Genomic DNA, 24370 nt, shown 5'->3' on the forward strand with positions numbered 1-24370 from the left:
ACAACCAAAATAACTTGCCAAATCTAATTAGGCACCACTTGAAAACAGCATTTTAAACCTGACTTCAAATCTTTTGCTCACACATACACCTCTTTTTCCTTTGACAGCTCCTATGGCAGCACTGAGGCTACAAAATAAAGACTCACAAGATAAAAGTATCAAAAAGAAAAATAAGACCTTATACTTTACTCATAAGAACTTCATTAAGCTACTGTAAAGTTGATCAAGGGCAATACAATTTGTTATGACATTGTTTCTGCAGCCAGAGAGATGAACCTCATGGGCATAAATATGCTAAAAAAGCATTTGAGAACACAGCTTTGCCCCCACATCTAAACAATGCACACCTATGAACCATGTACACAGTCACAAACAGAACAGGTTCGTGTTTCTCTTAAGCCAAAATCCTTCAAGGATTTCTAGACAAAGTGATAGGAAATGTAGAGTCTGATACACATCCATGCTGTACAACTCTAAGGAGAACTTGTAGATAGAGTCCAATTCAACAATGCACCCTTCTGCTAAGCTCCTGCCTACATACGTTCATTCAAATTGTCAGTGGCTTTAAGCAGCACTTTGGCTATTAATTTGGAATCTGATCCTGACATACTTGACATCATATTGAGATCTTTCAGAGTTTAGTGCTTAGAGAAAGGGAAAGTCACTGCTTATGCATCTTCCAAGGACAAAAAAATTCCTGAGAGAAATTTAACAACAGTGCATGCAAAGAAGATAAAAATTTTAGACGTTTCTGTCACAGGCAGAAATAGAAACAAATATTTTAGTTCTCTGAACATCTTTTAATTAAAAAAGATACCACAAAATCATCATTTAGGATAGATAAGGTAACCTTAACTCTGAATGTATGCAGTTAGGATTAAAAAAAAAAAAAAAAAAGGCATAATAGATCAATTATTTTGTGCCTGAGACTAAACTTTGAAATTTTGCAAAACTGTTAAGAGACTATTCTAAAACCTTATTCTGAAAATCTTGGGTGCTAAGGTTTAACCTCAAGGACATGGAATCAATGCAGAAAAGTAGAGACAAAGAAGAAAAGTAAGCAGATAGCTAGCAATTTCTAAGGACTTGCTCACTGTGTATGCTAATAGGGATCTTGCACGTCAGTACAGAGTGCAGTGTCAGGGCACTGTTCCATCATTCCTTGTCCAAGGTAGGCCTGAAAACATAGAGAGAAGGTTTAACACAGCATCCTGAAGCTCAGTATTTTGACATATGATGGTTACAGATCATACTTCAAATCTTGTGTTCAGTTTTGGCCCTCTCAATTGAAGGAGGACACCAAGGTCTTGGAGCATGTCCAGAGAAGGACAATGAAATCGGTGAAGGGTCTGGAGTACAATCTCATGAGGAGCAGTTGAAGGACCTGGGGTTGTTTAATCTGGACAAAAGGAGGCTCAGGGGAGACCTTATCACTGTCTACAACTACCTGAAAGGAGATTGTAGCAAGATAGGGGTCGGCCTCTTCTCCCAGGCAACAAGTGACAGGACAAGAGGATATGGCCTCAGGTTGTACCAGGGGAGGTTTAAGTCGGCCACTAGGAAAATTTTCTTCACAGAACTGAATGTCAAGCCTTGGAACAGGCTGCCCGGGAAAGTGGTGGTACCTTCACCATCCCTGAAGGTACTTAAAAGACACGTAGATGTTGTGCTTAGGCTCTTGGTTTAGTGATGGACTTAGCAGTGTTACATTTATGGTTGAACTCAACAACCCTATGATTCTAAGTGGTATTCCATGAAGGATCAACCATTTAATGTCTTCTACTACTACAACAAAGGACAGGAGTGGATGATCACAGTGAGTTGAAGAGCCTTTGTGTGGCATTTCTCCATAATAACATTCCAAAAATCTTAATTTTGGGCATCAAATAGTGCAGATAGTCAAGTGCCTCTGAACAGATGAACATTCCTTCACCCAAGTGGTGAGGCAAATTTAAAGGGCTTTAAGAGGATTCTAACAGGTTCAGAAATAGTTAGACATGTGCTCTCACCAAAGTGAAGTTTTAGAGCACTCCTTTGAGTTACTCCTCCAGTTATTGAATAGGACGTCAGTTAATACTCTTGTGTATTTACTTGTGATTGATCCTAAGGAATCAGTGGATTTTCTGATAAGCTTATAGGCCTTGTTTCTCCCCACAGGAAACAATATCTTATTAATCACTCTAGCAAATAGGAAAATACAGCCACATCCTTGCATTTTTTTCTTGCCAAAGTACAGTCTCACAGCAACTGTCTCTAAAAATGAACAGATAAGAGCTTGGGTGGCAGAGGAACAAAAACTGAACTAAGGAACAAAAGACTAATTAATGTTACTCATCTCTTCAAATGTCAGCCTCTGTGGTGAAATGAGAAGACAACAGCATATACAAAAGTGTGTAAAACCAGAAGCAAAAAATTTACAGTACACCAACTGGAAGCTTCGTGCATCACTAACTTTGCCCAGCACAAAATAAACTAGTGATGACTGGATGTGTCTTATTAAATGTGCTTCCCAGAACAGAGTAGGACAAATGACCAATGTTAAAAGGGTATAAGAAAAGTTTTTTGGTGTCCTAGATGAATCTGTGGGATTGACCACCACGGACCCCTGGATGGATCCCTTGAATACTGTAACCCCATCTGTGTGTGAACCAAAGGTGTTTCCCTCCTCATAAGAAAGAGGGGTTTTTGTTTGTTTTTAACAAAAGACTGAACTTCCCTAAGAAAACTGAAGATTCAAAGACAAAATGATCCCACATAAGGACAAGATCAACAGACTTAGCTTTTAAAAAAATTATATATTACTCTCAAAGTCAAAAGGCACTCAGTCTCTAAAATTAGACACTTAGGAAAATGCCATCATAGGAATAGAGTAAATCAAAAAAGTCTTGAGGTCATACAAAGGAAAAAACATTTTAGCCCATACCATTCCTATCTCCTGGGCTTCATGAAAGAAAAAAAAAACTCCTTCGACCTATCTCAGAGGTCTTAATGGCAGCTACTATTTAGAATAGGAAAAAAAGAAGGACAGTACATTTCCTCCATTCAGCTATATAAGAAGAGGTGTGACCAGGAGCCATTAATCAATCAGACTAATTGAAACAGCACAGCATTCACAGGAAGGGTTAACTTGAGCCTTTAGTGTTTCTATGGTGTCTCACAGAAGTCAATGCCCTGCAAGTCTTGTAACCCTTTGAAAATTAATGGATTCTGCAGCCAACTGCAAGGGGCTATAAGACAAGTAAGACTTCCAAAGCTGTCAACCGAAGTCTGGCAGAGTCTAAAGCATTCAACAACAAGAAGGAAGAGTTTTCACACCAAATTTTGGAAGCTATTGACTTGCCCAAACTCTTTTGTAGAGCTATAAGAGGGGATGAGGAAACTTACTGGCAACTCCAACAGAGAAGCCCAAGAAAGTTAAAAGGCTGATATTTCTGATGAAAGAAACACTCTGATCACAGCTGGCCGATGAGAGAAAGAGGGATGACCCTCTTTAATTGACCACAGGTATGGAGAATGAGCAGGCAGCAGTGACAGGTATCACCTTACATATACTTGTGAAGCAAAAGACACTCTTCTTTTAAGTGCTTAGGTATATGTATGTGCACATGTACATCATAGTGGGACCTGAAGTATTCACTTTTCACAAAAACATGGTAAGATCTTGACACAGAAGCAGTGTAAGCCTTCCAAGATATCCACAAGCGTGACCAAGAAGCATTTATTAGTGGGTTTCTATCTTTAAACTTTGTTTTTTAATTTGAAATCTAGGTCCAACAGTGTAAGTCCTGTAGTTATGATCCAACATTAACTAATAAACCGCCTCTAAATAAACACCATTTGGATGATGTACTCTTCCTCACATCCCAAACTGTTGCATCACAGTGCTGTGCTATAAAAAAATACATCAAACCCACCTGGCTGAGGAAAATATTACACTGGAAATTCCCACAGGCAGTGATATACCCACGTCTGGCTTTCTGAAATCAGAAGTTCCTGCCACCCATTTTATACAACAGAAAACTAAGGAAGACCATACCTTGCACAGCAGCAATGTATTTCAGCTTCACATGAAACCAGTGAGATTAAGATCATTTAGCACTTTTGAGTTACTGGACACATACATCTCTAGTTCACTACCACAAATGGTACTCAACCATTTCATTTTAAATAGAAATATACAGAATTATGTGGGTCTCCCACAATTACTCTAACACAGTCAAATATCTGTATCTGTAGTAAAATTCATACTTATTCCATATTTTATTTTACTTTTACATCCAAAAGTGAACAAAGAAAAATCTCAGATAAACTAAGCCATTTCATACCACATATATTTGGTAAGACCTATACCCATTTTATACAAGATCATGAAAAAAATGAAAGACATTTTAACAAATTGTCAAAACACCCTCAAGAACAACATCAAAACTGCATTACAGTCAAATGACTATGACAAACATTTATTTTCTTTGTGGGTTTTTAAAAGAATAAAATTTGCTTGCATTCGTACAGTAAATAGAATCACCAGCTTTCCAAAAGTACTTTCAATTACGATGAAGCTGCATCAATAATCTAGCATTCATACCTTGGTGCTTCCTCCACAACTTTCTGGTTTCTCCTTTGAATGGAGCATTCTCTTTCATTCAACCACAAGGCATTACCATGCTTATCTGCCAAAATCTGAAACAATAACACACTGCTATTAACAGAGGTGTGCACGTGTACAGTCCTTTGACTTCATACTATTATGCAAAACTTATTTGTTCAGTTTCTTCCAATCTAAAATAGAGACTGGGAAAAAAAGGTCATGTAGAAAATTAATTGTATATGAACCACTAATAGAACACTTTCAAATTCTGAATAGGACTATTCTAAAGAGTCTGTATAGAGTTTGTACGTGGCAAAAACCCACTCGCTTCAAAATACGATATCTGAATTTTTGGGAGCTTATTACAAAAAACTGAAATATGATTAAAACTACATTTAGAAGCATTTTAAGTTTGTACTGCATTATGAAATTACACAAAACCACATTGTTAGGCAAAATCTTGTGTCAACAAAGAAGAGAAAAATCTCCAAGGATGCCAAATTTTGCTCCTGAATTACACAGAAGAGTTTTCAGAAAGAACGGCTAACGCAGCTTTCATAGTAGGTGAACCACAGTGCCTTGTCTTAAATGAAGAAGGAAAAAAATCTTCAGAAACTTTGCTATCTTTTATTAAGGAGGAGAAAATTTGCAACTTCCTTAGTACTTTCAATGGAAACTAAAGCAGTAGTTTTGAGGAATTTTTTATAAATCAGGTATCAACTACAGTTGAGGCTGCAGCTTCAGTTCATGGAAGAGAGAATGCAGAATCAAGTATCTAGATCCAACAACCTAAATTACACACTAGAAAAAGAACCACAAGTTCAGCAGAGCAGAACTCCCAACTGATTCCGCAATTTCAAACTAGAGGGAGAAAGAAGAAAAGGAACTCTGTACCTCTATGAAATTAACAGTATGGTGCAGCCATTTCCAATATCCAGATACTGGATTTGAGGATTCAAGTAGACTTCTTATGATGTTATACTCTACACTTACTCTTAGAACAATTTCTTTCATTGCAGACCATACCTGCTCCCTTTCTTCCTTATAAAATTTTCCCTCTAACCCATTTTTTTCTCATCTATCTTGCTGCTCCAATCTGCGGGAACCCATGCCAATATTCATGCTTCATTCTTTACTAGTGCAGTTCTACACTGAAAACCAACAAGATAAAACAAGGAGATAATCTTCCTCAAACTGTGTGAACTCAACCATATCTACTAACATTTGTGACAACGAATCTGTATTATTTATTATTCCTTTTAGCACCAGAGTGACTATGGCACTAGGCAAGATGAATTCCTGCATCTATGACACCAACAGTTGCTGAGGCGTGAATAATTTGGGTAGATGTGACTGAAAATGAGGCAGTGAACTCATGAAGACAATTCATGTGTGCTGTGCAGCATCAGATCCAGGGTGCTTTGCACATCGTAGGATCAGACGTATCTTTTTCCTCAGAAATTCTGTTGTGCTCCCATATATTTATGGAGCTGTCTAGTGAAAAAAAAAAGCCCCTTCAAATATGTCTTGATGATTGACAACTTCAGAGTTCCCTAAGTTACAGCATGTCCCAGACCCCTCTTCTTCCCTGCGCAGGGGGAGGTGCAGCAGCAGCAGCACCAGAGTGGCTCCAACCAACTGCTCGATTCCCTAACAGGAGACAAGATTAATCCCTAACAAGATTAAAAAAAAAAAAATAGAAAAAAGAAATACCCAGGTACTTCCTACCCAAGTCTTCACACATTCAATCCAGATGAGTGGAGCTCTACAGAAACTCATTTGGGAGGTCCTAAGATTTTTTGACTGGTTTTTTGTGATTTTTTTTTTAAAATATTAAAATATTACACCTACAGAACACAGATGGGACTCAATGGAAAAAAATCACTGTCCTGTAAGTAGAATGATTCCCTGTGAGCACTTCTGTTTCACTGTTAGAAAGCCTACATCTTTCCACAGAATTCACTTTCACCAAAACAATCAAAGGAGTCCCGGAATATTTCAATAAAAATGAGTTCCTGTGCTTCTCTCCTCTCTCTGTATTTTTCTGAAGAAGATAAAAGTTCTCAATCCAAGTAGTAAATATTTTCTTTCACTTCAGGACATTTCTCATATCCTACTACATTTCAGCAACCTGGATCTTAAATAAATGTTTTTCAAGATTATTAGTTAATATGGCTCAAAGAGACATGCATGAACATTTACAATGAGAAGATAATTATAAATAGAATAAGCCAACAATATGTAGCATTAACCCTTCACTTTTATTCTGGGACCACTGTTTTTCTTATCAGAAACTAATCATACAACAATTGTCTTTCAGAAGATACTTGCAAAATACTGAAATCATCATCTCTGAGGTGACATGAGATTCCAGTACACATGTCATTAAAAATGCATGTCACAGCTACAGGGTTTTTTTACATACCTAAGTATTTCTAAAAGAAAATTTCCTGTTTTGTGGGATTAGATGATTATGACGTTAGTATATGCTACATACATCTATATGTCAAAATAATTCAATATTATGTAGCAGAACCTCTCCTGCATGATTCAGCTAAGTTCTCTTTCCAGCTGTAGGATTGCTATTTAGCCAAGTAATAGACAGTCCACGTACTCTTACTTTAAACTCAGGTCCTTTTTATCAGATACTTCAGGAGAACAAACTTCAAATCAGTTCAAGCATAAAGTCTATTTGGACTCTATTTTCCTGTTAATTGTTTTCGGTTTTTCTCATGTTTTACAAAGTGATTGTTTTATAGCTAGACACAGGAAACTCCTTATTTAACAATTTTAAGTACCAATGCTTTGGAGAAATATGAGAATGCTAAAAAAACGTTCTATTTAAAAGTTACTGCTAAAGTAATAAATATTTGGCATCTGGTCTCAAATTGTTTGTATATTCAGCAGTTTGAAAATGAACCAAGGTCAACGTCCTAAAGCTGATTAGAACATGAAGTTAAAATGGTATGCTATGATATTGTTAAAAGGTACCATCAAAGTGTTTGTGTAAGGAAAACAACATTCACTGTACACTTATTATAAACACAACTATAAATTATTAATAGCAAAGACATTTTGTTTACTCTAAGTGAAATTACTTAACAGTTCTTAAATACAGTACTACCATATTTTTTGAGGTAACTTTTTAAACCCAAAGGAATCAAGACAATGTAAAATCTGCCCCCAACTCATGGAAGTATAGAGGAATCAATCCCATCTAACTTAATTCATTGAAGAATCAGTAGGAATCTGCTGAAGCTCCCAAATCTGCAAGCCCTGAAGGAAACAGATCTTTAAGGTGTAGTTATTTGCATACACAAAAAAAAAGAGAAAAAATAAGACATAGGTAGATAAATATGACTAGCCATAGCAAGAGAATACAGAAAGATGCTCTAGCAATCTGACTTATTTTGTAACTAAGATAAATGCTGAAATTTAGAGTTCACTATATACCTTTCCACAACCCTTCAAAAGAGAATAAGGTGGGGTTTAAATTTCATTTTTACTGTTTCTTCATTTTGCTGTTTACAGACTATTTATTTATTTCAATGTTTCTTCTTCTTCTTCACTTCTCCCCCTCTACTCCTCTCTGGTAAGATCCCACCTGGAGTATTATATCCAGCTCTGGAGTCCTCAGTTCAGGAAAGACACTGATCTGTTGGAACAGGTCCAGAGGAGGGACACAGAAATTATTATAGGGACTGAACACCTCTCCTATGAGGAAAGGCTGAGAGAACTGGGGTTGTTCAGTCTGGAGAAGAGAAGGCTCTGGAGAGACCCAATTGCAGCTTTTCAGTACTTACTGGGTGCTGATAAGATAGAGACAAACTTTCATCCAAGCCCACAGTGACAGGACAAGGGGAAATGGCTTTAAACTACAATAGATTTAGACTATACATAAGGAAGAGATTTTTTTTTTTTTTTTAACTATGAGAGTGGTGAAACACTGGAACAGGTTGCCCAGAGAGATGGTGGATACTCCATCCTTGGAAACACTGAAGGTCGGGTTGGACAGGGCTCTGAGCAACCTGATCTAGTTGAAGATGTCCCTTCCCATGGCATGGGGGTTAGACTAGATGACCTTTAAAAGATCCCTTCCTACCCAAAGCATTCTACAATTCTATGAAATGCAATGTTAGTCTGTGTACATAAAATAAATAAAAACATAGGAAGTATCAGTCTGAGGGCACATATCTGGTAGACTAAAAAATGTTAAATATTTCTCTCTTACAAATCATTCCACACTATCAAATTTACTGCTGTTTCACTCAGTTATTGAGCTGCTTCAGGCTCTTGCTGTTAAAAAAAAACCAAAAAACAACCATGTCTCAACAACATAGAAAGGGTTTATATTTTGGATAAAAATAAATGAAATTTCTGTGTAACAAGTGAAGTTTCTATTGAGGAAACAAAAATGTCTCATATAGATTTCTTGTCAGGAAATATTAACTCAAGGCTAATGACGAACACAAAAATTTAGTTGCCTACATAAGATCAAACACATCACAAATTTTGAAATCATAATTTTGTTATCAAGTGTCTGAAAGAAACAACTTTTGTTCTACATTAGCATATCTGACTTAATGCTAAATTCAATAAAATACATAAATGGTCACAATCCAGAAGTTAAAGAGAATACAACTGATTTTGAACCACAAACTGACCAAAAATGGGACACAAATCCTCCTGAGTTCCCAGGGAGCATTAGATACTTCGGAACAGAATCCAAAATACTGATAAAACCACCTAGACCTTGCAAGAAAAATGTTAAGAATGGGAGTGTTTGAACTCTTACATCCTCTGCTGCACTCCAGCCCTCTAATAGGATCCAGAGTTCAAGCTCCATCCCTCAGGACAGATGCCTATAACTTTTTTTTCTCCCCCAACAAACTGAACACAGTTCACAGTCTTCCTGCTACAGAAAGGCTAGAGAATAAAAACAGGAAGGCTGTATTGTGCATGATAGCCATGTAGTTTGAGCAATGACCTAAGACACCGGAAAACACAAGACTCTAGGCCTTTTTTAGTAGAGTGTTTGAAATGTTTCGAACTTTGATTCATTTATGAGTTCAAACCTTATTAAATAAATATACAATAATTAACAGTAGTAATAATAATAATAATAGTACAAACCTGGATTTCTATGTGACGAGGGTTATCAATGAACTTTTCTATCAGCAAGCGATCATCACCAAAGCTTGAAGCAGCTTCTTGAGATGAAAACCTAAAACCTTCCCTTAAATAACAAAAACAAAAAGAATAATCTGTATTTTAAAAGTATCAGTTCCTGAAGTATACAAGAAGGAACACTTATTCATTTCAGTCATCCGGCAGCCTTCATCAGTGAATACACACATCCAAAAACCAAGTTTTACCATTTGCATTTGATTCTGTAATGAGTATCCTTTTTTACTTGTTTTTCTTACAAAGACAAAAAAACCCCAAAGCAAACCCAAAACAAAACATTCTGAAAGTGCAGAAAATTTCAATGTGCTTAAAAAGTCTGAGCATTTACAACAATTATTCATATTCATTTTCTATTACTTTAGCAGAAGAAAATACCAACAAAGAATTTTAAGATGCAGTAATTACGAAGTACTTCTTATCCAGAAGGTGAAGCTTGCCATTACTTAAAGTACACAGCCCACTTAATACTCAAGAACAGCAGAGATTAGTTGCGCATTAAAGAACTGCAAAAGTGATATTTCAGACATTAGGTTGTGTGTTCCATGGTAGGATTTTCAAAGATGCAATACATCACTTTATAGAGCATATCACCTGTACTACAAATTTTTCCCTGCATTAAGGTGTGAGTGTTACGTGGAACATTCCACATGCTTCTCTCTGTTTTCTCTTTTACATATCTAGTTACTCAAACAAATAAAGATTGCAAGATATTGCATTAATTAACTTTCTTTTTTTAATGGCCTAAAGAATACTCCTTGGGTCATAACCTGAAAAACAACTTCATGGACAGCTTTCTCAGGGTGAAACAGAACATAATGCAGGGACCCAAAGGTTTCACTGAAATTTTCTACAGGCTCTGGCACATAAGTCCTATTTATGTTGATACATATGGTAAATTGGTCTAAATTTCTGTGGGAAATACAGCTTTCCTGACATTTGGGCCCAGAATAAGAACTACAACACAACTGAGTAGAAGTTTCCATGCTTTGCATCTCTTGAATCTAGTTGAATTCCACAAACAAAACCCAGACAACAGAATCACAAAACAGGTAAATTTACAGTAGAAAAATTTGTATATTTAAAAGTATATCTTTGCCTTCTTTCAAAATCGTGGAATAACACATGCTATAATTTTGAGAGAGTATACTCAATGTACAACTTTCCTAAATTCATATTTAACTTCAATATATTGAATGACTTAAAAAAGAGAAAAAGAGACATCAAAATTTGTGATTCTGTACACTACCTGATCTGTCCAAAAAACCAAAGTGCTGTAACAAACAACCACACACAGCGTTTCTTACTGAAATACATTTACAGCTATTTTAATTCCTATATCAAAGGCACCATTTTATTTTGTAAATATTCTGGTGTCACATAGTTTTATACATAATTATTCACAACTGACTTTTTCTTTTACTGAAGTATGTGCTAATTAGAAAACCTAAACTGCAATACTTGTTAAAAAAATGCAGGTGCCTAATTATCTAATCCATACATCTGTAAATGTTTTTGAACTATTTATAACAGGAACAAATATCTCAGGTATTCTGACCTTGTTTGTATCTTACAAAACTGTGCAGCTGCATTTATCCAGTGATAAAAATTAATATAAGTACACTTCACTTTCCTTAGAGACCATACTAACCCAATGGAGATGGTAATGAATCTCTTTATGAATATTAAAAATAAATAAATACATACCCAGCCATTAAGGCTAGAAAAGAATTTGTCTTAAGAGCCCCTCTGCAAGGAAGATGCAGCACAACTGTGGCAATACACGTAGTCATGTCCAAAACTTTCCTGCCCATGCTAACCCCAGGAAAGAAGGGCATGGAAACTTGGGACAGGGAAACATGAGCTTAATGTCCCTGTCTAAGCCCAGGTACGGTTTACCATGTGCAGCCTAATCAAGCCCTGATATTTGACAAGACACAGTCATTCAGGCTGATGTGCCTCGCCCATATGAAGACTATCACTGATTCCTCTACACTATGTCAAAGTAAAGAGGAACTCTGGTCAGAGGATGGCTGAGCAGGGCTCTGTGCAGACCCACACTTCAAACACTACCCACCTACTACCATGGTCATATTCAGTCGTCCAGTGCAGCCACCTGCACTAAACCACGGGGCAGAGAGTGAGGAGCACAGGCTGTCCGTCAGGCACTCCCAGGCACCCCACGCTACAGGCACACCAGCTGAGCTGGTATGCAAGCAGCATAGCAGACAGCAGCAGCCAGGGGACTTTGGGAGAAGACATTTTGGTGGTTTCTCATATGAAGGAGCTGGTGGTTGTTTAGACAGGAGGGTTGACTTCAGCTTTTTCTTACGTTCTCATTAACTTTTAGTGACAGGTTTCTTTTTTTTTTTCCCCTGTACGCAGATTTGCTGCTTTCAGGTGCTTCCATTACTTTCTGCTAGAAGTTTCCCAATCAGTTTGAGATTGGAACAGGGGGGGATAAAAAGCCACCATAGCCTATGCCTCTTCTCCCAGGCAACCAGCAGTAGGACAAGAGGGCAGTCTTAGGCTGTGTCAGGGGAGGTTTAGGTCGGGCATTAGGAAGAAGTTCTTTACAGAGAGAGAGTGATTTGGCATTGGAATGGGCTGCCTAGGGAAGTGGTGGATTCACCATCCCTGGAGGTATTTAAGGAAAGACTGAATATGGCACTTAGTGCCATGGTCTAGTGGACAACGTGGTGTTGGGTCAAAGGTTGGACTCGATCTCAAAGGTCTTTTCCAACCTAGTTGATTGTGTGATTCTAAGTGTTTGTGTGGTTTAGGTTTGGGGGTTTTGGGGCTGTGGTTTGAAGGAGGTGGGGGTTGGCTTGTTCACAATTTGGGCATGAGCAGTGGTCTGTTTGGTTGTTGAGGCGTTTTTACCAGGAGAATAACATCCCTGACCTCTGTTGGAACAGGAACACAGAAGATCATAAGCAGGGAGGTTTCTGATGGATGTTGGGAACAACTTCAACACAGACATTAGATAGGTTGAAGAAGAGGAACTACCAGTAGCAGAAGACAATGACCTCTTAAGGAAGTGACCCACAGAAGTCAGCAAGGTCAAACAGGATGCTACGAGAGGTAGCTTGTGTCATTGTAAGACTGTCCTGCCACCTCTGAAAGACTTTGGAGGTCCGGACAGATTCATGATAACTGGAGGAAGACAAACATTGCACCCAACTTTGAGAAGACCATGAAAGAATCATAAAAAATACAAGCTGGTCAGCTTCACTTTAATTATGGGAAAGTCACAGAGAGCAAGATCTCCTGAAAGCTATTTCTAGACATGTAAGACAGTGACTGTAACTACAGTGTAATTGTTTCTAAAGTAGAACATTACAGTCTACATAGGTGCACAACTACACGGGGGAAAACCTAGCACTTTATTATTGTCCTGGAATGTACCACCACCAGTCTGTGGATCATGCTAAAGCTTCTGTACATCAATATATTCAAGGGAAAGGTAGCATTTCAGAGACCTACAGAGTCTCTCAGACAGGAATGGGCTCACAAGTATCTCATGAATTTCCACAAGAACAAAAGTAGAGTCCTGTACCTATCACAGAATAATCACCCCTGCATTGGTACAGGCTGTGGAACTGACTGGCTGCTTAAGATTACTCGGGGGTCCTGAAGGATAACAGGCTGCAGAGCAAGTGAGCAGTGCACCTGGGAGTAATGAAAGTCAATGAAATAGTAGCTGCATCAGCTGCAACAGACCAACAGCAGCAATTATTCTCCTTTATTCAGCACCTGTTAGACCTGTTCAGTACCTATTAAGACCTGCTGCATCCAATTTTGGACACACCTAGTACTCAAAGATGTTAATAAGCTCAAGTAAGGTGGTCAGAGCACACACGGAGCTAGGTTTGTGGAACCTGAAACACAGCAAGGCTTTAGTGGACATCTAATAGCAGACTTCCAGAGGAGTTTTCCAAGACAATGAAGCGAAGCTCTTTATTGCACTGCACAGCAAAAAAACAAGACAGTGGCCATAAAATGAAGTGGAAGTTTCGAACTGGATGTGAGAACTGGAAAGAATGGAGAAATAGAGTAGGCTGTTTAGGGAGGCTGGTAATCTCAGTGCCAGGGCAAAGCTCTAAGCAATCAGCTTCAAATTGAGTGTTGATGATACTAAGGATGAAGTTGGATGAGATGACATCCCTAGATCCCTTCAAACATGCACAATTCTGTATGGGGAAAAACAGGACATCTCTAAGGTTCCCTTCTCTCCCTACAGTACATTTATTCACACTGAAGTTTGAGTTGTACAAAAGCACTACTGATCTTGCCACAAGCCTTCCTGTGGTTGTCTGAAGTAAGATAACCATGCCAACTTTCTGCCTCCAGGTGATGATGATATACAACAAAACATGACTAGGGTATGTGTCTTAATATCTAGACATTTTCTGTATCATTCCTTCCTTGACTGTGGAGAATCTGAAGGCTTCTTGCTTTTACTGAGTTTGAAGAAAATGTCTAGATATTAAGACATATACCCTAGTCATGTTTTGTTGTATTTCATCATTAACTTCATGTTGCCTATGTTTGGAAAGCACTTTTGGATCAGGCTCTCTGGGATGCAAGCACAGAGGCTCTTCATATACAAGACCAGAGCTGGGATGATCAACTACATTAAGAGAGAATTACTTTTAGATACAGTCCACAACAGAACTCTGAGGCTGTGAAGAACCTACCAACCTGAACTAAATGTAAACTGCTTTCCAGAAATCTGCACTTCATTTTCAACATAATTTTAAGTGGGTATCTATTATGTGAAGAGAGGCCATGCTAAATTATATTTCTCCAAACCAAGACAACTAGCTAGAGATTACATTAGAGTGAACATAGGGTTATTTTAATTTCAGATGTGGGTCAGTGGCTTGAACTATACACAAAATTCCACTTTAGAACTTGACCAAAATTTTGAAAAAAGCAATAGAAGGGAGAGTCAGGAGGGATTCAGATCTGAAAGTAAGAAGAAAAACAGCAGCCCTACCCAGAGGCAGGGGGCAACACCGCAGCCTTCACAGTCACATGCATGTGAAGGGCTATTTAAAAATAAATAAATAAATAAATTATTCTAACAGTGGCAAAATTATCCCAGTATTTCTATTAGACATATTAGCTGAAAGTTAACAAATTTTAGCTATAGTTGTAATAATATAATAATTATAGAGGATCTAAAACAATTGTCATCACTTGGCATATTTAAGGGATGTGAAAGATGAAGCACCAGTAAGTTGCCATAATAAATAATTCTGTAACAGCAGCAATGAAGTTGGTCACATCCATCTTTTCCACTTCCAGTGGCTATTTCCATGTCATGCCACACATACATTTAAGCCTTCTTGCAGCACACATAACCAGTTGAAACAAGAAAGATTTTCAACTATCCTGAAAATCCAAAAGTATGTTTCAAACAAGGAAAAGGTTTTTCACCTGGAGTGGGGTTAGGTACTGGAACAGGCTCCCCAGGGAAGTAGTCACAGCACTAAGCCTGTCAGTTCAAGAAGCATTTGGACAACACTTCCAGACATACAGTATGTTTCTTGGGGTTGTCATGTGCAGGGACAGGAGTTGGACTCAATGATCCTTGTGGGTCCCTTTCAACTCAGGGTATTGTATATTTCTATATAAACGCTTTTTGTTTTCAAATAGTATTTTAAATTAATCCCATGAGACAAAGCATTAATCCCATGAAACAAGTTTACAGATCAAAATGTTACCAACAGTTCTTCACACTCACCTTGCATTTATGAACTCTGAAATGAAGAAGACCATTCAGATATTGGCTTTTCAGAGTCCGACCACAGCTGAAAATTGGTTTATTTATGGGATTACATGGATCTGGATGCAGCAAGACTATACATGAGACCACCAACTTTTTACGCAACATTAAAACTATCAGATACGTTATTTTGTCAGTAAAAGTTCAGTCACCTCCAAAACAGTCTTAGTTCCATAACACAACTAATGGACATGTACAATGCATCTTTTACAACCTCACAGATATTTTGTCAACACAGACTGGAAGATAAACCCAAATGCTCTACTTTATATTTAAATCCAAAGTAAATCCGTTTGTCTTCAAGTTCTCTTAAATCTCACTTTTACCTTCCTGCAACAAATATTTTGTCAACTTAATTTTGCCTACCCAGAAACCTTAAAATAAGCATTTCTTCATGATACGAGCTCAGTAAACAGTGTTGATCTGTAACAATCTAAGTGTTCCATCTCTTAACATTCTCTTTATAATGTAATATTAGTCTTTTAGAGACTACTCTAATATAAGAGTATAAACACAAGGCTTGAAGGGGTAACCAAGAGAATTATTATAAGAACATCATTGGTAAACAATGAGTTGAATGATACTTCAGAATGGAGTTGAACTCAATGATCTTTGTGGGTCCCTTCCAATTCAGAATATTCTGTGATTCAAAGGCTTTCCACAAACAAGGCAAGCAACTCAAATTATCATCATTAAATAGGATGGCGTCAAAGTAATATCACTCAATTAATTTAGTGATATTCAAAATATCCTTAGCCAGTTTCTATTAATACCAATCAGCTTTACCAGGGGACTTTCTAAACAGTAACCACAACTTTTCTCCAAGACAAACTGGCAATCATGATTTTAGATCCATTTTAAAACAGTTACTTTAATCAAACTCCTTTGCTCCTTTCTGAACAAAACAAGAAACTAATGCCTTCCTTTCAAGTCCAACAGATGCAATTGCTGCCTGAATAAGATCAAGGTAACAATTTTGGATTCTAAAGCAGCAGGAAGGAAGCATCCTTGTAAGAAAGCAGGTTGTTCTAGATTTTCATTCTAATGAATGAAAACCTTCTTTTCCTATTTACATTCGAATACAAATGGACTAGAGGTAACAAGGTACAAATAAGCCCACTGTGTTTTCTTTAAATCTAAAATTTACCTGCTAGACATTCATTGTTCTTTTATCCAGTTTTTAGGTTTTGGCAAACATAAATTTAATAGGGGACAGAAAAACGGCAGGGAAATCTTGCAGGTGACTAAATTAATTAAAATTTCAGTTGTATTTTGAGTTAATTCCAGCACATGTACTGCTCTGTGTGGAAAGGAAAACAGTCAGGTTATTTTGGATCAAACAGGCTTCTTGTCACAAGTCTTTGAAAATATCAGAAAATACATTTTTCTGAAAGATCAGTGGCATGTAGAGTTGAGAATGGACTGTAAAACTTCGAATCAACAAAAAGCATCACGAACTGTTCAGGATTCGGACAACCACTAAGAGACAAGAAAATGTCTGTGTGTTTAAACAAATGTTGTTTCAAAACAGACAAAAGTACAGTAGTTTGCTGAGGCAAATATTTTAAACACAGAAGTACACAATTTATTAGAGCACATTCTGGTAACACTGTATGTGTTTCCACACATAAATTATCAGTCTCATCAACTTCAACAGAACTAATGGCATGCATTAATGTTTGCAAATCACGGCCAATAAATATTCTCCCTAAGAGAGACAATTAATAAAATCAGCATTCTGAAAGGCATACAGCAAAATGTTATTTACACTCTAAATTTACAGTCTCACACTGGACTAAAGGCAGTTGTAAGTGTTGTTTTTTTACTCAAATTAATGGACCATGTTTTGTAAGGTTCGTGCAAGAATTAATTTGAAATAGGCACATGCAAACTTCTGAAGTACATCACTCACTATGTGAAAGGGAGAAAACCAAATAATATCTAATTTCTGTGTCTAACATTTCATATCTGCTCAACTGTCAGCTCACAGTGGCTTAATGGGACTTTGGTAACTGCAGCATTCATCAAGGCAAGCTTTTGGACAGCATCTCACCTGGTCTCTTCATCATCCCAAGCGATTCTCATGCCTTTCCCACCACCACCTGCTGAGGCCTTGATCATGACAGGGTAGCCTAACAGCGGGGAACAATTAGACAGAAGTTCAAACTTTGTTCAGTTGGTCAGAGGAACATGACAACTGACCACATGTCCAATAAAGCCAGTAGACAATAACTTCGTTTATTAAAACACTTTGTCTGGAGGGAGAACAGAGGAGAAATTTTTCTTTTCAAAACTTAGCTGTCAATGCAGTAATTTCTAAAGCCAAGGAAGGCTGTCTTCTCCAATTCATTTATACCAAAAAAACACTGAATGAATTATTCCCAAGAAATAAAGTGATTTATGAATAAAGCATTTGACCTTTTTAAGCTCATATCTCTTTATGAACAAAATTTTGTTCCTTTATTGCTGTTGAAATAAGCTGTGACAAAATTTTTCAAAAAATTAATAACAAAATAAGCAGATCTTCATAAATTAATAGTCAAGAGATTGAGTAAACAAATCTGTATCTTATCAACATTTCTGGTGCAGTACATTCTAAATAAAAGAGCATCTCAAGAGCACTGCTGTTTGGATATTATGAAATTAAATCAGAAAACACAGAAAACAGATTATTGCTTTTTTTTTTTTTACAATAAAAAAGTATTTTCCCCAAATAGACAAACAGTAAGAAAAAATGAGCAGTACAGATCTGACAGCATTGTACATAACTGGCAATATTTCACTCTCAGAGTAAGATATTATAATACAGATATGAGTCAGGATCTTAGTTTACTGAAAGCTAGAAAATTACAGTAACAAAGAACATATTTGAAAAGCATATTTATTAATTTAAAATATTTAGAAATAGTAATGATTATCTTTTAGTACAATCTGTTCATTTAAAGCAACTTCCTGAAACAACTTCTTCATATCAGAGAACTCCACCTTTCTCCACATGAACACATAGAAAACTGAAAATCGAGGATCTAATTAAAAACTTTTTGATGTTTCCAAGACAGCAGAAAATCTTCATGTCTTTGGTCTCCAGTATGTTTAATCAACGTCACAACACTAAGGCAAATATCAGACCAGCTGATATTGTCTGGCAAGAAGAGTCTATTAGTCCTTGCAAACTGAAGACATATTCTGTAAAAGGTTTTGATCTGGGGACAGAAAAAGACATTTGACTATGGTTCCTAGAAGCAGTCCAGTCTGCTATCATATGTGTAACTGCCATTTACAGTTTCTTCCTGGAATGTAGATCTACTCTTGCTTTCTCAAGTGATAGCAATACAACACACCCACCTCCTCCTCATAGTCATCTAAGTGAAAGGAGGTTCAGGAGAAGACACTTAAAACAGCAAGATCTGGAAAAGCTTTTTCTTAAAAAGACTGAAATGGACACAAAAAAAGGCATGATACAAGCCTAAGAAACTGGAAGACAGGACAGCAGCAACAGTACAAGAGAACATTAACAAAGAAACAGAAAAAAAAATAATCAATGAAATAGTTTCCAACATAACACCTTATTAGACTGTGAAACGCCCATGCTGTAAAGTATTCATGTGGCTGGAAGCTGTAGAGAGGTAATAATTAAGCATACGTAGAGCACAAACCAACTTCTTTTAGGTATGGATGACCAAAAGGCTACAAATTTTCAGGCTTTGAAGTCTAAAGTGATCGCTACTTACTAGGTAGAAGGGTAAGACCAAACAGAGCTATGCAAATAACCTTTCTAGAGTCTTTTACATTTTCTCATGAAATCAGATGCTGTCCATATAGGGGTATGGGATAAGTCACAGAGTAAAAATGGGTTCAATCCAGAACTATTAAGTATTTTCAAGGCCTCTACAATACCAGAGATTAAAGGATAAAGACAAAATACTAGATTGCATACAGCAACAGTGAAGTTCAACTGATTTTCATGAAATGCAGTAAATGTTAACATAATGGTAACACTAGCAAAGGTAAACCTCTGGCAACACTGTTACCATCTGGAGACTCTCTCCAACCTAAGAGGTTGCAAGACCGAAATTTTGAAACAAGCATTGCTTTAAGCCTTATATGGCAAACTCACTATGGCAATTTCCATCACCTAATCTATCTTATTCAGTTACATGTACTTGAAAAAAATCATCATCAGTTATGTTAACATTTTCAGTCTAACAATATCAGTCTCTTGCATGGTTTGCTGATTTTAATTCTGTAAGCAGAGTCTAGTCCTCATGTACTGTTCTTTAGATTCAAAAGCAAAATAGGCAGGTTGACAGTGAGCCTTGGTTAGTCTTTATATGCTACAAGAGGTAGCTCATATCACATGGTTAAATTATCAGATAGCATACATGTATTATTAGTATTGCTCACCAAGTGTAGGATCACTGTGCTTCCCCTTCCTCCCACCTTTCATGTATAGCAGTTATATGTCAACCACATTTGTATGCGAGGCAGCTAAAGATTCCAAAGATCCACAATATAATTAAAAGTAGAATGAATTAAAAAAAAAAAAAGACCACAAAGTAAGGATTGTTTTGAAAAGATACATACAGCTTTTCAGGTTGAGAAGAAAAAACTGCAACCTCTACATGTTAGGATGTAAATTAGCTGGTCCTCTGAAAATAAAGGTACTTGAGGTTTAGCTCAGATGTGCCTTTACACACTCCTTGCTCTCAGGGGCACTCAGCTGAAGAGCAGCTCTTTAGCCAATACCAAAGATTGAAAGGAAGGCTTCGCAAAATTTAAGTTTTGCATACGAGTTGGGTACGGGATGCTGGGATCAGGATGCATTACTCATCACTCTCCTAGCCCCTTTTGTACTACTCAGCAGCAATCAAAACTGCTGAAGTATGTTCACATGGATTGGTTGGATTAGTTGTGGGAAGGGAGAAGCATGCAAACAATTTTTAACAGCATTTACAAGTCCCCACAACAACAGCAAAGAGTCTCATACAAAGCAGACACATTTTTGAGTAGGTGTTAGGTTTTCAATCTTTCCCTCAAATTAGATGCCAATTCACATGAAATTAAAATTGCTTGTGAGATTAAAACCTACTCTCATTCTATAGTTTTACATTCCTGTGATGCATCTGAAGGATGGGTCTAAAGATCCTAAAAGGTAAGAAGGTAAGAAGCTGTCAGATTTGAAGATCATTGGGCATACTTTCACTGTTACATAGGTACTATTAAGTTAGGACTGCTTTGTTTCCAGGGCAGTTGCTATTCTGAGAATCTGAATGGTGAAAGGAGTAACCAAACTTCTGGTGTCCTACAGCTGTTAGTTCCCACCCTTTGCCACCATGGTTTTAGATGCCATTTAACCATTTTTATAAAGTTGCAGGTAGCAGACCACAGAATGAATTGTGCAATATCAGTTTGAGCAATATTGCATGTGGCAATACCAGGTTCTTTTCAATATCCGTTATTGAAAAGCTAGCAGTAACTAAATCCATGTCAAATGAAACATGACAAAAATCGACTTTTTCACCTCTTCAGTTTAGTACAGACTTTCCTTTAGTTTAACTGATTGCACTGCATAACTGTTCAATCCTTTCAAATAGAGGAATAAAACTTCCTAGAGTTTCATCGAGGCTTCAGAAATCAAGAAGCCAATAGTTCTTAATGTACAACTTTACAAACAGACCTAAAAGCAGCATGGGAAAAGAGCCAATGTAATTAAGCACTACCAACAGGATTACAAGAGAACAGCCCACACCAAAAAATAGAGAAGGAAGACTAAAGAAAGGAGCCTATACAGCAATTTGTGCCTGAACTTCTTCCAATTCCTGATTTAGCCTAGTATATCTGTCACATTCTCTCTTGACAGCTCAGGAGCATATCTCAAATCAAGGGCAAAAATAAGGTTTTATACCTAGAAAATTTGTAGCCATAGATAATAATCACTGAAACAGATAAAGGCAGTGTTCTCAAGCCTGAAGTGTCATGGTTAAGTACTACTGGATCTTCAGCCTGAACAGACCAGGAAGAAGCAAGAAAAAAATACAGGTAGTAAAAGAGTAAAAATGCAGTTTTACTGTTTTAAGCACTGACCCACAGTTATCTCAGAGACCGAGACTCTGGATAAGAGAAATTAAAAACAATCTGAAAGTATTCCATTGCATATCAAGTGCTTTATACACAAAACCAAATGCATTATATACACAAGAGACTATAATTTCATCCCATTTTAGATCCTTCGAGATCAAAATCACAGTTTTATTATGATCAGTGGTCACAATTAGACAGAAGCTTAACCAAACTAATCAACTGGTTGAAACACGTGAGGAAAAAGCTAGAAAGGACATTTTTCTTTTGCTACTACATGGCATCACAGTACAAAACTTTTTTGTATCAAAACAGTTCCAAGAATTTTCCATCTAGATAAAGCACAACCCAGCTGTCTGTAATTGACTTTAATATCACAGATTTAAGACTGCCTTGATATAATGACCTCCAAAGTGCTACTGATATCAAAGACAGGAACCAGTCAACAGAACACCAGAAGAAGTAAATTAAACAAGAATAATTTTAAAGAGTGTCTAGAAAGCCACTGCATGCCTTTAAACTTACATTCAACAAAACAGCTTTAAAAACACTTGCAGGAACACAAGAGAGAGACAGACTTTTGAACAGAAACTGAACTGAAATATAATACTTTATTTCATAAAAAATCATATGCCTTTATTCAGGAGTAAAACCAATTTTTTGGAGGGAACTGGGATTTATTTACAGTTCTCTTCTGAATGTTCCAATCTGGTTGATAACCTCTTCCTTTTGTTTCTGCTCCCATGACAGTGATCAGTGATCACTTGATTTCCCAACAAGGACACAAAGGTTGACCCACAGAAACACTGGCTTCAATTGTGTCAGCCTAAAAGTCAGACAAGCCTACACTGAGGGGTTTCAGGACAGTTAACCACTCCAGAGTAAAGGCCCAAACTTAAACTCAAAGTGGAAAGATCTTACACCGATTAAAAGTTATCTGCAGCAGTGCAAGTCCCACTTTCTATTAGGTACATAAGGCACAGCCATAGCTTTTGACACAGGTGAAATGTATTTGCAGCTAGATCAGCAAGAGAAGCTTCAAATGCAGATATCTGCTTTGAATTAGGTACCTGTGATAAACCTAAATAGTTTCTAATGGTTACTGTCTCAAAGTAAAAATGAAGGAAAAATCCCAAGGAAAATCAGAAAAATCTTACTGCCTTAGATTCTTCTTTTAGCAAGCATTTAATAACATGTGTAATTTCAAGCATATGGTTTAGTATTTTCCCTAATATAAGCTTTAGTAAATAAAAGCCAAAACTCATTAAACACATATTACACTTAACCTTCATCAAAACGAGTCCCAGACAGTTTGCTGGTTGCTCTTTTCACCATTCTGTAAGATATTCAGAAGCTGAATAGTGACTTTATTCCAGCAAGCACAGAAGAAAGGCTGGTGCTCTGGATGATATTCAAGCTAACTGTAGTCCACACACTAATCAAAAATGAAGATCATAACATCACTGGTGTCAGCCTCCATATAAAGAGAAATACACCATGCCTAACTTCCATCATGTCCAATTGCAGATATACTTTGAAATAACTCCTTCAGTGAGCTACTCATTACTGCCTATTACAGGCCTTCCACAAATCATGGCTGCACTTGTTCTGTAAAGTCCAGTTTGAAAGCTCAAATGTGATGATTTAAGAGACAGCGCGTTAATGTCTAGATTCTTCTAGCCCCACGGGCAACAGGGAACTTAAAAACTATTAAAACATTATTTGTTCTATAGGGATTACTTATTACACATTCAATTTAGTCAACCATGTCTGCTGAGAGGCACACAAATCCCACCATAGCTAATTTAAGAACTTACCAATTTCCCTTGCAATTCTGACAGCTTCATCTGCATCCTGTAAAAGCAGGAAATGAGACCCAACGTTAATCCCATCAGCCATTGCACTATGTCCTGAGGGCAGTCATATATTGCACTACTGTCTCCTCCGATTCATTTAATGTTTGATTTTACAACCTTCTGACCCTTTTCAGCCAGAAGAATGTAAAATTAATACCATAAGTGGAATGTAAATTCTACCTCATCATTAGTATACTGAGAAACTCAAAGCAACAAGGAATCAGCTGACAGGAAACACAACCAGGATCGCAAAATGATTTTCTGCAGTTGTAGGAATTTAATGCTAGAATTTAGAAGTTTACAATCAATAATGGACCATAAATCACATCATTAAAGTTTGTCCACTACCAGCTTGTTTCTGCCCTCACAGATATTTCTTGTGTTTTCCTGGTTGCTGTCAGTAGGGGGAGTTGATTCTCTATTGTTTGGGAGTAATTCAAGTACAGAAAAAATCTTGCAGGACTTCTTTAAAGACAAATGGGTTTTGTTTACTGAAGAAAAAACACAAGGATTTCAATTCTGTAACTTCTGCATTCTGAATGCAGAATAAACCTTATATGCATCATTTTAAACTGTATCTGAAAGCAGAAGATCCCCATAATTGTTTCCATCTAAGAGTCACCATGTTACTAGCTTATGACAATTTTAAAAATCCTTTTGTTGATGCCACCTATTGCTTCAGCTGTCTCATACTACTGTAGCCTGGTACAGAAAAAAGTACTGTGAAATTCAGAGAATAAAAAACAAAATACTTATATTGTTTACTTTTCAGTAACCAAATTGCTTCTCCTGCAGTAGTTAATTCTAGTTTCTTCTACTGATAACAATACACTTCCATTATAAAAAAACAGAAAGAAAAGGGGTTAAATT

At 37.0% G+C, this 24370-nt stretch overlaps 1 protein-coding gene across 2 annotated transcripts in view; it reads right to left on the reverse strand.

The window, feature by feature from the left end:
• PCCA (propionyl-CoA carboxylase subunit alpha) overlaps positions 1–24370 on the reverse strand; it is a 278565-nt gene that overhangs the window by 172756 nt on the left and 81439 nt on the right. For both annotated transcript variants that reach the window (XM_051780610.1, XM_051780611.1), the window contains exons 8-11: positions 23462–23498; positions 17620–17698; positions 9722–9824; positions 4586–4680 (exon numbers count right to left, since the gene is read on the reverse strand). In XM_051780610.1, coding sequence (XP_051636570.1) covers positions 4586–4680; positions 9722–9824; positions 17620–17698; positions 23462–23498 — 314 coding nt within the window. The remainder of the gene's footprint in view (positions 1–4585; positions 4681–9721; positions 9825–17619; positions 17699–23461; positions 23499–24370) is intronic.

This window comes from Manacus candei, unplaced genomic scaffold (genome assembly GCF_025592945.1).
Source record: "Manacus candei isolate 608988 ecotype Guabito, Panama unplaced genomic scaffold, ASM2559294v1 h1tg000014l, whole genome shotgun sequence".
In the NCBI taxonomy this organism is placed as follows: Eukaryota; Metazoa; Chordata; class Aves; order Passeriformes; family Pipridae; genus Manacus; species Manacus candei.